The 14,448-nt window shown below is 37.7% G+C and overlaps 1 protein-coding gene across 3 annotated transcripts; it reads right to left on the bottom strand.

The window, feature by feature from the left end:
* Positions 1-1,912: 1,912 nt before the first annotated feature.
* On the bottom strand, positions 1,913-14,329 carry SRP54 (signal recognition particle 54). 3 transcript variants are annotated; one of them, XM_015864990.3, is made up of 16 exons: positions 14,209-14,329; positions 13,158-13,266; positions 11,921-12,012; positions 11,250-11,334; positions 10,251-10,355; positions 9,018-9,084; positions 8,835-8,892; positions 7,701-7,851; positions 6,735-6,883; positions 5,356-5,456; positions 5,165-5,251; positions 4,763-4,836; positions 4,419-4,527; positions 3,506-3,676; positions 3,009-3,104; positions 1,913-2,364 (listed from the first exon to the last, which is right to left on the bottom strand). In XM_015864990.3, exons 2-16 carry the CDS (start codon positions 13,233-13,235, stop codon positions 2,273-2,275), a joined length of 1,515 nt encoding a protein of 504 aa, XP_015720476.1. In that variant the 5' UTR covers positions 13,236-13,266; positions 14,209-14,329; the 3' UTR covers positions 1,913-2,272. The 3 variants fall into 3 exon arrangements, 2 of the variants coding, with proteins under 2 accessions (XP_015720476.1, XP_085405248.1); XR_014946675.1 differs by lacking the exon at positions 4,763-4,836; XM_085549122.1 differs by lacking the exon at positions 11,921-12,012.
* Between the last annotated feature and the right edge of the window lie 119 nt (positions 14,330-14,448).

Raw genomic sequence — 14,448 nt, 5'->3', positions numbered from 1 at the left:
ACTTTAAATAAGTACGCTCATCTAGAACATAAATATAAGGAGTTAAGCTTATTTGGTACATTGCTCTCTTAGCCATTAGTTCCTCCTAGTGGCGTTTTCCAGGCACTACAATTACCTGATAACTTGAATTTAAATTTAGCTGTGTCCAGACAGTAAAACAACAAACACATACAAGAAGCCTAACAATAAAATGATGTAATGCTTGCACTTGCAAACACTGCATCAAGAAAGGCTTTGTAAAAGCAATTAAGAATATCAAGGCAGAGTACATTCCACATTGTGCTCTACAGAACTCACATTTTTATTTCTCACTCCTTAAAAATGTTGTTCTTCTACAAAGCAATGAGGGTTCTATAGACCATTCCATATAGTCAAGCTTAAAAACACAAAACGAACAAAAAACAACACCAAAGCAATCCAAATCTTCAGGCAGTTGTTCCTAACAGGCTCTGAAGACTGTCCTACTTAGTATGGTAAGAGTTCACCTATGTGAACAAACCACACATCCCACACTAACAGAACTCTTTTCCAAACTCGCCCTTGCCTCTTGCTGGCTGGTTGAGCTGGCAGAACTCTATTCCTGTACAGTAGCAGCAGTGGTAATATGGAAATTCAAAAGACTAAAACTAAACATGTGCAATGAATTGAAAATAGGAAGAGTTAACTGCTAATAACTTGACAGTCCAGCTGAGTCTGTACAAGAGCACAGAGCTTCACTGTTCCATTCTCAATATGCCTATTCATGCATGATTTCCATCAACAGCATTCAAATTAACTATCCACTATCCCTTATGTTGCACACCAAGATCTGTTTTCCAGTCTCTGCTACAAGTTTTTGTATATTGTATTAGTTTTTATTGCTGAAGAACTGAAAATACTATAAAAACAAATTTTTGTAAACACATACTGTTTAAATAGCTGAGGGCAGCACCCACACAAGCTTGTGATACAGAAGTACTCATTGCTTTGTTACATTTAATATATAAGATCCAACTTAGCAGTCCTTTCAGACTACTTACGTGCCTAAAATGCAGAGTTGTAGTGAATCGTCTATCTACAGATTTTTCAGCATCCTCTATAGGTAAGAATACAGGTATCATTAGCAGTGCAGAAGATAGTTCCACATTATAAATTAAGTTACAGCACATCTTATGTTTTATTAGCAGAAGAGGATTTCTGTAGAAAATTATGCTATTAACTGTGTTAGCTGTCACCTTTTCAATCAACTGACATTAACACGTGGATATATTTAATTACTGCATTTAATTTCTATCACTCATCTAGGAAACAGAAGTGGGTGCATTTACAACCCAAGCACACAGCAGTATATGTAAATAAATTCATAACTATCTCCTTCCTTAAAATAAGAGTTAAAGATTTTACCGTATTTGCTGAGATGTCAAATTTTAACTGGCTTGCATAGCTTCTCAGGTGCCTGTAGATTTCAGACCAGCACAGTGGATGACATGGGAAATTAAGATCAGAACATAGCTGAGTTGGGGCAATATGGTCTGTCAGATACAGCTGTTTTTACTTCAATTTGGATACCAGCACAAAATTCTATCTACTATATATGACTATCTTCACCATGGAAGAACAGTTTATTTGGCAGTCTGGTATGAAGGCTATCAAGCTGTCAAATATACTGAAGATATCTGCATGCACACATTGTTAGTTGCTTCGTATTTTATGTATAGGGAAGGAACCATAGAATCCTGGAGAGCAAAATTCTGTGCAAAATTAATACACTCCAAAAAACTGAGCAGAAATAGCAACATATTTCAGATGTTGAACTAGTTACATTGGGTATGCCAAAGAGTTATAGCAGTAATTAGAAATACATAAAATTAAGGACATCTCATTACATACTAATAAATGATCACTATGAAAGAATTGAAAAAATAAGCCATTCTTGTGTTTATAATTACTTAATTTTATTTTACAGTATATTTGCGACATTTTATGTACTATAACCAAAAATCAGGGTTGTTTACAAATATAATGGCTGCCATTTAATGTAAACAATTAAAAAGTGTCTCTAAATATTAAAATTTTACATCATTAAATTCAGTCATTCTTTGTGCCATCAGGTATTAGTGGAGAGGAACTAATTTAAGCAAAAATAGTTTTCAGAAATTAGATGTAGAAACTGAGAAGCTTGAATAGTATTTTAAAAGATCACTCCGCCCACCACTGTAAAAAGGAAGAAAGCAAATCCTTTCACTGAAGTTGCAACTAATAGTCAAACCAGTCCGTTTTTATTAAGGCTTCTTCACATATTATTGAATCCCATCATGCCTTTCATGTTCCCAGCAGCACCTTGTTGGAACTGTCTCATCATTGACTGCAATCCTGCCATGCCACCTACAGAAAATAAGCGAAAACATGTGTTAATGAGTTCTGAAGCACAGCTATCTTACTTCAAAAAAGCCTCTGTGCTGTAAAGAGGCCATTTTGGTAATATACAAATGAAAACCCAAGACTCAACCAGGCTTAAATAACTATCAAAATATGGACATCTGACAAAACAATTACAGGAGGCTCCACAAACACAAGGCTTTGGGTGGATTTTAACATGACCTCTGCATTAAAATCTTGACAAAATAAAAAAAATCTTGAAGGAATTAACAGTATCAGTGCACAAGACTTGAGTATGGAAGTATTTACTGAAAGATGTTCATGTCAGCATCACTTATTTGAGGCAAACCTTGGGACAGATGTTCAGAAATAGATGTGCTTTGCAACAGACATTCTTGAATTCTGTTAAGTGATATTCATTATTTTGTCACTACTTCAATTGCTCCTTTTGAGACCTGAATCCAAATTAAGAGTCTACAAAAAACACTTCTTAGTGCATAGTATAAATAACACATCAACTGAGCTTTCTGATTCTTGTTAGAAGACATGGAGACACAATATTGATACATAACGAACACATTTCTACATCACCCTTCTCAATTCCATAATATAACAGACCCCTGCTGAAGCTGTAAAAAGGCAATGCATACCCATATGATGAAGGACTCTTGGATCCATCATCTTTGCCATCTGTTGGTTCAGCTTGGCCAGCTGAGATGGATTTACATTCTTGGACATATCACCACCTTAAAGAAAATGGAAGAAGCAAAGCATATTAATGTACCAGGACAGAAAAAAACCCACCAAAATTCTGTCTCATGTTTTTGTTTTATCTCTTCCTTCTAAAATCCATGTAAATCAATGATTAAAAGTTACTACATCAGCCAAAGTACTTAAGGATGAACAGTCTCTGTCCCTTCCCCACAGCAGACTCAAGTATCAGCACTGTAGCAGAAATGAACTCTACATTGGTTAAGCCAAAAAATACGGTAGTTTTGACTGCCGCATTATACATCAGCATCATGAACAAAACAGCTCTCACTAGTTACACAAGAGCTTACAAACATGAAAAAATTAGTGAACTACAGCTCAGTCCTCCTCTCACAATACACGTAATGTACTTCACACTGAGTGTTTTGCTTTTTACCTTTGAAAAGTCCTTTGATGCCTCCCATCTTTTTCACCATCTGTGCAAACTTAGTGTATTGGGTCAAAAGCTCCTGGACATCTCTAGTAGAAACACCTGAACCTCTTGCTACTCTTTGGATTCTTCCTGGCTGCTTACTGAATACTTTGGCACCATCCGTACTGTCAAGTTCTGCAATTACAGGAGAGGAAAAAAATGCTTTGTTACTGATTACTGCTGGTAGCAGAAATGAAAACAAGTGTGCTGAGAATTTAGTTTTGAGCCAGAGAGCAAAAAGTAGTTTTAAAAGTGCTGATATAGAACTGTACAGAAATAACAGAGTATTGTAGGGAACAGCAATAAGTTATTGTCCTTCATGTGTTAAATCACAGTGAAAGAAAAAGTTGCTAGAAACAATTTATTCTTTCAGCATATCCAGCCTAAGCCAGGTTTATAGGTTTAGTTCAAGGGTAAGAGTACACCTCTTCCTGTCAAAGTTATAGGCAGATTAGAAACAGCACACCTTCCAGAGACCAGGCTGTATCACTAAGTTAATTTGAGGGTGGGAGAAAGATACAAAGAAAGACAGTGACTCTGTGAAGATGAATGCAACATTTTCATTTGTAAGGACAGCATTAATAACTTAAGAAGTATAGCTACACTATGAAAAACAAAATTCAATTATCAACAGAATGCTTTCAGATTTTATCAAGCCTCTGCAAGAAAGCAGCAGTATGTATCTATGGAGCCAGTATATCTCCAAGTATGAACAGAGTTTATATGGTACAGGGATACATATGTGCTCTTTACTATTTCCAAGAGTGAAATGTACCTCCCTCTCTTCTATCATCTCAGATGTAGTCTTATATCTAACTTGTTGCCCCAAACAATCCTTAGTCTTGTTCAACAAACAGTAGTTGAAATTTGTTTTTACCTTGATCATTCATACTGTCCATTATAGTCATCAGTTTCTTTAGCCTCGCCATTGATTCTTGCTCATTGCCTTTACTCATGAAGTCAGTTCCAAAACCAGGAATCATGCCCTAGTTTGAAAACGCAAAACAAATGCTGTGTCAGAACAGGCAAAGCCAACTTTAAGAAACAGACCAGAAATTTTAGTTTAGCAGGTATGTATTACAGTAGACAAATACTTTTACCTTTTTGAAAAATATAAAGTACAGATTCTTGTACCAGTTTCAGTAAAGAATTTTAAGTTTACAGCATAATTTTGTCAGCTATAAATCAGAATCTGATAAAATGATTTTTAGAATAACTAACCAGGATCTGACTGAATGGTCCCATTTTCATGATGTTTTGGAATTGTTCATACATATCTCTTAATGTAAACTGACCTAAAGTACAACAAAAAGAAGATTAGCAAAGGTTACACTAACATTTTGCTGTTACTACCATTGCTCAAGTATTCTTTATATTTACAGGATAAGTACTATACTGGATAAACAAGCAGATAAGTAAACCTCAACTATTAATAAGTCGTTTCTGATAGCATATGCTTAAGAGTTTTATGCTAGTTCATCTGCAATTACAGTTCTACTTGTCACTTAATGAAAAACATAACTGTTTCTTGCCCGACACACGTTTACTAGGGAACAATCATTCTTCATTGTGCACTTGGAACAAGTTACTTGTCTTTGCATCCAAACTTTGGGAACAACTTACCATGTTTGAGCTTTTCTATGAGCGCCTCATTATCATCCAACTTTAATTCATTTACTTTATCTATCAATCCTTCAATATCACCCATACCTGGAAAACAAAACCAGACCTGAAGTTGGCATTGAAGAAGTTAAAGTTTAACTTTCAATTATCCATCTCAATATATCTTGTGCACAGCTGCATGTGGTACATACCAAGAAGTTTGCTGATGAAAGGTTGTGTTTTGAAGGGTTCAAAGTCGTCTATGTGCTCACCAGTTCCAATAAAAATAATAGGAGATTTTGTAGCAGCAACTCTGCAGTAAAATACATATATTATGAGATGGCCTCTCAGCTAGAGATCATCAGCACAACACAATAAACACAAGATCGGCACAATCTCCCAAGTATCTTTCATACACATATTAATATTAATACAAACAAAAATCCAATATTGACAATGAGTAGCTGACAATATTTCTCTGATTAGTACCTCATGAAATACAAGCTCTACTTGTATTCTATACAAGTAGTTTAGCTCTACAAAACATCAGAAAACTAAGTTGCTTATCTTCATTGCCAAGTTCCAGAAACTTCAGAAGATAGAAAGAAAAATAAATCACATCCATTTTATCCTAATACTGGGAAGTCAAATGTTGGCTAATTTTGTTGCCTGTTGTGGAAGGAACCCTAAAAAATTCTCACTTTCAAGACAGGCAAAAAACAAGGACACGGGAAAAATAAATAAAATCAAAACCTTTTAAAGAATCAATCTGTAGCAATAATTTTAAATGAATTCTGCTTCCCATCGGCAAAAAGTATAGAACAGACACCATATACAAGCACATGACAGCAAGAACTTATTTTGGTATTTTCACTTTGCCTCTAAGTTCAGTTTTCCACCACTGTGCTATAAATAGCAGCAAAATACATAAGGCAGATGAAAGATTCTAACACTTAAAATCTAAATCAAACAGTGATTTAGCAAGTTGGTGTCAGATAACTGTTCTGACATTTAATCTCAGCTCCATGCAAGCTGTATCATCCAAAAGCAGCTGGAGGTGAGTCTAACACAGAAGCAGAAGATAACATCACACATTCTAGTTAATGAAGATTGTCAACATACAGCACAGTGTACATGAAATCCAACAAGAATGGACTTCAGAAAAGTGTAATTGCCAATTTACCTTTCACCAAATTCCTGGACACTGAATTTGGAAATTTAACATGCATCACAGCTCTAGAGCCATTACATTTGACTAGCTAGAATGTCTCCCATTTCAGTAAAGATCTTGGACATTAAATGAAAATAAACATAATGTGAAAAGTTACTGCATCCAAATTAATATTTTTAATTAAAAGCCCTGCTAAACAAGGTGCAATAATAGTTGTATTCCATTCTCAGAAGACAGAAGCCTGATGTGACAGCACTACTGCATTGGAAGCACATTCTAATCATTGATACTAGATATCAACACTGAAATCAGGATAAAAATAACTACTTAAATCTGTAGATGTCCTGTAGCTTGATAGGTGAAACACTAACACATTTGTCCATCCATGGCCAGACACTCCTATGATATTACAGTACTTACGCACTAAGAGCGCCACCTCCTTTCGCATGTCCATCAAGCTTAGTCACAATGACAGAAGCTACATCTACTTTATCTTTGAAGGCTTTCGCTTGAGCTTCACAAGCTTGGCCAATAGAAGCATCCATCACATAAACAATGTTGTCTGGTTGCTAGGAAGAAAAAATAAAAAAAATCCTGCATTCTTAACATTTGTTCATGTATTATGTTCAGCAACAGAAGTTATTGCAATATGTTTCTATGAGCAGTATTACCTAAGGACATCTTGAAAACCCTTATGTTGTGTTACTATCTGCAAAAAAAAGTATCTAACATAGAATATTAAAATTTAATAGTTTTACAGTTATTACTTATGTTTTGAGTGATTTTAGTTAGTATCCAAGCCAGCGAGCTAATTAGCACCTATAAGCAATTAACAGCCTCTGTTTCTTGTTTTTATTAAAATCTTTAAGACGTCCATTCCTTTGAAAACAAGTTACTCATTAGCATGAGTTGTGTGGGAGCTGCCATATTGTTATGCAAGACTACAGAACTAAAAATTGGATATTTTTAATTCACACAAGAAACATCAACTTATTTACACATCCAACTTGCTGAACATTCTGTTTCAGGGCAACTATTTGCAGCAATCACATAAAAGGATGTACACATAGCTAAAGGAACTTGACTGGCTTTTTAATCTAGTTTCACATTGCAAAAACCCTGAAAGGCAAAGTTGAAGCAGGAATTATAGTCTGGCTACATGCAAGCATCCTTAAATCACAGATCCAATAATTAGAACTGACTCAAAAGCTACTAAGCATTGATCATCTCTCTCTTGTTTGTTCATATCAGCTCATAATTTTTTGCATATTCTAAATGTTAAAAGTGCTGACACATTCCAGAAGACAGAAAACCACATAAAAGTGAGCAATTAATTGCAGTTGCATTACAATAACATAATTTAATATATTTCTTCAAATTACTCACTATGGCGTTAGCAACTTGTAACATCTCTTCAAACAGTGAGTCTTCCTGTTTGTGACGTCCACTTGTATCAACGATGATAATTTCAAAGTTTTCATTCTTAAATTTCTCAACACCTTCTGAGGCAATAATTACAGGATCCATTTCTGTATAACTGATCAAAGAGAAATATCAATACATATGCAATTCTTTATTCCCAAACCAATTAAACTTCTTATTGCTTGACTGTAAAATTATTAACCATATTAACCACTTGGATTTTGAGATTGACATTCTCTTATGCCAAACCAAAACTGAATAAGATTACACCTTTCTAAATCATTCACCCTTACTATTCAGTGAAATGAAGTACAAAGGACTGTTGCATCTACTGAGGACTCCACTATGTCCTGCGAGCCCTTCTCTGAAGCCCTAGGTCATCTATATGAACTAGCAGTGCACCTTTTTGGCAAGAAGGCCAATGGTCTCCTTTGCTGCATTGAGAATAATATTGTGAGCATGTCAAGAGAGGTTATCCTACCCCTTTACTCAGCCCAAGTAAAGCCACAGCTGGAGCATGGTGTTCAGTATTGGGGAACCCAGAACAAGAGAGACCTCATCCTACTGGAGAGAACACGGGGCTACAAAGATGAGGGGCCTGGAGCATCTCCCTTATAAGGAAAGGCTGAGAGACCTAAGACTTTTCAACTTGGAGAAAACAGAGGGAATCTTAGTGCATATAAATATCTTAAGTGACAGAGCCAGATTCTTTTCAGAGGTGCACAGTGACAGAATAAGAAGCAAAGGTGCAAACTGCAACATAGGAACTTCCAGATGAACATGAGGAAAAACAATTTACTGTGAAGGTGACAGACCACTGGCTAGGCTGCTTAAAGAGGTTGTGGATCCCCTTCTTGAGAGATGTTGAAAACCCTAAAAAGACATGACCTTATGCAACCTGCTCCATATGACCCTGCTCAAGCACAGTGGGGGTGGACTGGATCTTCAGAGGTCCAACCTCAACCACTCAGTGCGTGTCATCAGAGCAAATGTTATTATGAAGTCTAAATAGTTAAGCAAAAGTGAACAGGACTTTGTAAGAGAATAAAGAACATTAAAATTGAATTGTTCTTCAAACATATTCTGAAAGATGCTTACCTCCCATAAAAAGGAATTCTTGCTTTTGTTGCATTCTGCTTTAATTGGTCAAAAGCACCTATAAGACAGGTATGGTCAGGGAAGTATTAGGAAAAAAACAAAACAAAAAAAAAACCCAAAAATAAACCCCACAAAATTAAGTATTAGAGAGAGAACCATATTGTTAGTAGTTGTTTGAATTACCTGCTCTGTATGTGTCTGCACATATTAAACATGTCTTCCAACCTTTCCTTTGATAGAAGTATGCTAACTGTTAAAAACAAAAAACAGAAAACCAAAGCAAATGGTTACACCAAACTCCCACTACAAAGTATGACACTATGTAATACCTTAAAGTACAAACTGAGGACAAAAATCGAGCCAGCCTTGGTATACCAGTGACCACTTTGTAACATCATACAACCATCAAATTTTGCGTATTGGAAAAGCATGATATACAAGTAACTGTTCAGTTAGACAAAAATAGTGGCTTGACTGCTTCTGATTTCAGTTTCCTGAGCTAAGAATAGCCTCTGTTCCTATTTTATTGTCTCTTAATATCACAAATAGAGCTAGCTTCTGGAAACCAGCTGAAGTAGTAAGTTATTAACTGCAGCAGTTGCTAAAACTTGAGTACTTCTTTGCTCTTTTACTTCCAAAGGAACAAATATATTCCAATTGCAAGGATATGTTTTAAAGCAATGAAAGGAATCCTTACTGTTCTGTAATACTTGCAGGACTCACTAATACAACATTCATTCACAGAACATTTGATTCTCCCAAATAAAGACTTCCAAGATATATTTTCCTACAGAAGCACCAGGAATGTCTTATGAAATCAGAGCAGTGATATATTTAGCAAGGCCTACATATGAATCTTTCTGTGAGCAAGTGACAAAAAAAGGAAGTACGCACTGGTCTTCTTCAATAGGATAATCTTTTCAGAAATAATTAAGAGGTTAAGTTACAACTGCTCTGAATTGAGCATTCTTTTTTAGTCTTGAAAACAGAAATCCAAATTTCCTAAATAAACTTGCAGCTAAAACAGATTTCACACCATCCACTCATGCTTACCTCAGATACCTAATATAGAAGTCAACTTATACTAATTCCCCCAGGCAGGCAACAGAATGAGAAAGATGCCACTCACAGGGACTCTTAAACCCATGGAGTGAAAACAAACTTATCCATACATTATGTTGTTTCATTAGAAGTTGAATTAAAAAAAATTACCTTGGAGGAAGTCTTGCAACTATAAGCTCCAATATATATTACTTCAGACATTCACCTTATCTAAAAACTTCCTCTACAAAAGTATTTCTACAATGCAGTCAGTAATAAAAACAGCAGGAGCCACAAGTACACATTGTACATTAAGTGTTCAACAAGACAAGAAAAAAAACAACAAAAAGCCCAAACAGATTCAGCGCAAGTTACCTTTGAGCAGGTTGTTGTTTTACCGCTTCCTTGCAAACCAACAAACATTATAATGTTCTGTTTTCCTTTGGTAGGTGTCCATGCTTTGACTCCAGGATCTACAAGCTATAGAACAAAGGGTAGCATATCGCAAAACTGTATTTCAGAAACTTGTAACACTTAGTGTCAAACTGAGCCCTGATCAGTGCCTGTTTTCATGTTCAACAAGAAACCCAATTTTTTGGATATTTAGGTCTCAGTTTGGCTTAGATTCTTTAAATTCACGATGAACACCCATATATCTAGTATACAGTGTTACACATAATCATTCTATAACACTTATTTTTTTCATAAGACTAAGCACCAAAGGCAAGGCAGCCTACATATACTGTATAAATATAAAAACACAGAAACATAACCTCCACCCCACCATCTCTGCACAAGATGGATCTCTTCTAGAATCCTACAACACAGAAGACTTTTTAAGTTTAGTCTCTTACTTCTGGAATGAATAGGAGCATATATTCCATGGAGCCAACACATGCATGATCACAGACTACAGATGAACAGAAGACAACATGTAACAGGAAAGAGGCCAAATACTGATACCAGGTATGGACTTGACCAAACAAGCTGATAAAAAGTTGCCAGGTTGTTACAGACTTTTTCAATGCTTTGTAAGTAGTTTGAACAAATCTTCCCTAGAGTAGCAAGGACATAATGCTGGGACCACCAAAGACAGCAGTTCAGGAGTTTACAGTCCCTTATCCTTATTTTGTCTTTAAATTTATTGAAATAGCTGAACTTGAAGGTCAGTCTAGAAGATACACTCAGAAAGTAAAGTTCCAATCAGAAAGTACTACTGTTTGCATACAAAGTAGCTTTAGAACAGAAAACCTGACAATCCAACAAGCAGAACACCCGTTGTTACCATACAATAACCTTAAAACTAAGTTTGCTACTGTATTGCTCACACAACACAGGCTGTATAAGAAAAGTACAGAATTCTGAAAGTCCTACTTTAACAAGTTCCTTAAAGACAGCATGCTGAATCATTTTTCTCTTGTTAAGGCCAGATGCCATCTCTTCAAGATCAATTGCAGACCTGAGATAAAGAAAACAGTTTTAGGAAAACTGAAGCCATGAAGCACTGGTAGAACTGACAGCATCACTTGAACCTAGTAGTAAGTGAAGACTCTGCATGTTGAACAGCAACCTGATTTGCCTTGAGTTTTTAGGTACAACGTATTCAAGAAGTGACATACATTAGAGACATCATCTTAGTATGTAGGACAAAGCCAGGTTTCTAGTATACTTGTATCTACTTGACTTACACATCTCAAAGTAACAAGGTAACAGTTCTGATCATTTTCACAGACCTATCTATATGCAGCACAGAGCATGGGAAGATGAGGTGTCTAGGCTGTAAACAAAGTGCTGGTTTCCTATTCCACTCAACTGACACTGTTTTTACGAAGAAAGATCAAAGCAACTGGCTAAACTTGAAGAAGAGCGTTTTGATACAACTGGCTAGATACTGCTTGAAACTGAATTTTGTTAATGTGAAAACTATGGTTTGAAGGTAGACAGGACAAGTCTGAGAAAATCATATACAAATTAAAGTTATTCTTCCATAATATCAAGATACAATTCTTACAAACATTAAAATTAAATTGGTGTTGATTACTCACTTGACATTTTCTCTTAGCTGCTTCACAAGTTTAATATTAACATCAGCTTCCAGTAATGCTGTGCATACTTCTTTTAACATAGCATTTAAAACCTTTAGAGTATAGAAGAAAAATGGTTTTATAACACACAACATTGACTAGCTCAGCATTAGTTTCCAATAACAATGAGGAGTCTATTTATGACATAGTAAAAGCTTTTATGACATAGATGCATGAGGTCTTACTGTTTTATCAATTGCCACAAAGTCTACGCATTTGCTCATATGCAAATCAAGTTTAAATCTGAAAGGGAAAAGGAAGCACCTCAATTTGTCACCTACATAAACTCTCTCTCCAAAAGAGATGCTGCCTTAGTGGTGGTCAGCCCTTAAATGAGGTCTAGAGGAGGTGGAGTCAAGCTCCACCCTGTCCAGGATCACAGCTAAATTACTCTCACCTGTGCTCCCACAGCCGACCCGACACTTGCCTCAGTTGATTAATCAGAGGTTCAGGCTGTGATTACCAATTTCCCATATACTATGCCAACCCTACAACCTTTGGTAAGCCTATTTTTTAGTTACTCCAGGCAACAAAACATATTTGTCTACCTGAAGTTTCTAGCAATTTATTCAAAAGCACTTCCAAATGATATCTTTTAGTTTTCAATACTGTTGTTCAGTCCTTACAATGTATTCACCAGTTCAAAATCTTAATTAAAAAAGACAGACTATCAAGTTTCATCATCTATCAGATTCCAGAATCACACACTGGCTAGGACAGAACAGCAGCAAACTCCTCTCATTTTAGGGCACAAAACCTATACTGAAAATCATTTCTTTATACTGAAAATCATTTCTTGTTCCACAGTCCACCTGCTAGCAATCCAGTGCACATGTAGCAGAGCTAAACACAAATGCTGGTGCACTCTGCAAGGTCTCAAAGTAGCTCCCACCAGAACACAGGCATAAATTGCCTTCTTCAGCATCTACCACTTCTGAATGCTGCTTTCCAGGAGTACAGTCACCAGTCATGACGGCCCTGAGAATGTGGTGCCCACAATCTCTGAGGTGACCCTATACCTAAATCTAGCACTGCATTTTGGCTATCAGAGGCTATAAAACACTAGCTAGAAATTTTACTTGAAGGATGGAAAGAGCCCAGGAATAATAACAACTAACTTTCAGCTTCTCATCAGCCTAATCTACCAGAACTTTACTTTCCAAATGTTGCAGTATCATCATGCACTTGTGTTACATACCTCTTCATTGATAATCGTAGCATTGCTCAGTGAGCGCAATGCTGACGTGATTTTTCTTCCAAGATCTGCTAGAACCATTTTGGCGGCTTCAAAACAAACTCAAAAGAAACTGAAAAATAATTAAAAAACAGTTGTAAAACTAGCTGAAGCCATACCTTCACAATGTTATTATTCCAGTACATTCTGGGTTAAGTAACCTGCTTTGCTCCCCAGAAAGCACAAATCTGAACTTTTAAAGTATTATTTTTAGCAAATACTGGCCTAAAATTGATTTTAGGACATCCTGATGGCCTACTTGAAAACAGAAACACCATCCTGCAACTAAGAATCATTTCACTACCTGGTGTATTTGTGCCTAAAATTCATCATGACAAAATAGCACAGCCAGAATCGCAAACAGAACACAGCTCCCTGTTTCCTTACCAGGGTGATGGTACATCACAGACTTAAAACCAAGCCAAAGAGCCTAGAAGTTACAGATCCTGGAGAGACAACATGATCAGAAGCAGCGCGCTTTGCTAGTGACAGGGCACACTGCCTGATCAGCACTATTATAGCTAAACTTCCCAATATGAAACCATGTGTAATAAAACAGCTGACAATTTCCACGCTTTTTCCCCCCACATTCCAGAATTGTACAGATAGCCAAATACAAAAAGTTAATTAGTTCCTAATAAACATCTTCACCGCCGAACCGTCCTGCAGACCCAAAGACCCGACTGTGTCAGAGCAGCCGGTGGCCACGAGCCCCAATGGCCACGAGTCCCAATAGCCATGAGCCCCAATGGGCACGCAGCACGCATCCGTGGCAGCGGCCAGCCCTGACGCAGTGCCTCGCACTGCCCGGCGCGGACCGAGGCCTGGCTCCGCTGCACTGCGGGCACTGTAGGCCGCTCGGCGGCTGGTGGCCGACGCGAGCCGGGCGGCAGAAGCCGCGCTGGGATCTGAGCCGCAGCCCGTGCAGCCCGCACTGCGCGCACCGACGTCTGTGCAGCCAGCAGCGCGTCGCTAACACGGCGCTTTACGCGACACCGGGACAGGCCGCACTCACCGTCGGGTCGGCGCGGTGCCTACAGCTGCGGGGCCGGGCGGCGCTGCGCTGCCCTGCGCTGCCTCCCCGCTCTGCCACCGGCCACCCGCTCCTACCGACCGGGAGACGTCACCACTCGCCTACGCCCTGCCCGCACTTCCGCCGCCGGGGCACACGCCGGCCGCCCCGCTAAGGCCGCCCCGACTCGACAGCGCGACAGCGCTCTGCGAGACCCGCCCCGAGTCATGGATCCACCTTAAG

Source organism: Coturnix japonica, chromosome 5, assembly GCF_054131305.1.
Source record: "Coturnix japonica strain WE chromosome 5, WE-NBRP24, whole genome shotgun sequence".
Lineage (NCBI taxonomy): Eukaryota > Metazoa > Chordata > Aves > Galliformes > Phasianidae > Coturnix > Coturnix japonica.
Note: the sequence above shows the minus strand (reverse complement) of the source record. Positions and strands in the feature narration are given on the sequence as shown.

Coding starts and splice junctions, on each gene's coding strand:
- SRP54 (XM_015864990.3), bottom strand. CDS start 13,235: ATGGTTCTAGCAGATCTTGGAAGAAAAATCACGTCAGCATTGCGCTCA. Junction 9,085..10,250: donor AAACAACAACCTGCTCAAAG/GTAACTTGCGCT, acceptor TGTTTTTAACAG/TTAGCATACTTCTATCAAAG. Junction 8,893..9,017: donor TGCAGACACATACAGAGCAG/GTAATTCAAACA, acceptor CCTGTCTTATAG/GTGCTTTTGACCAATTAAAG.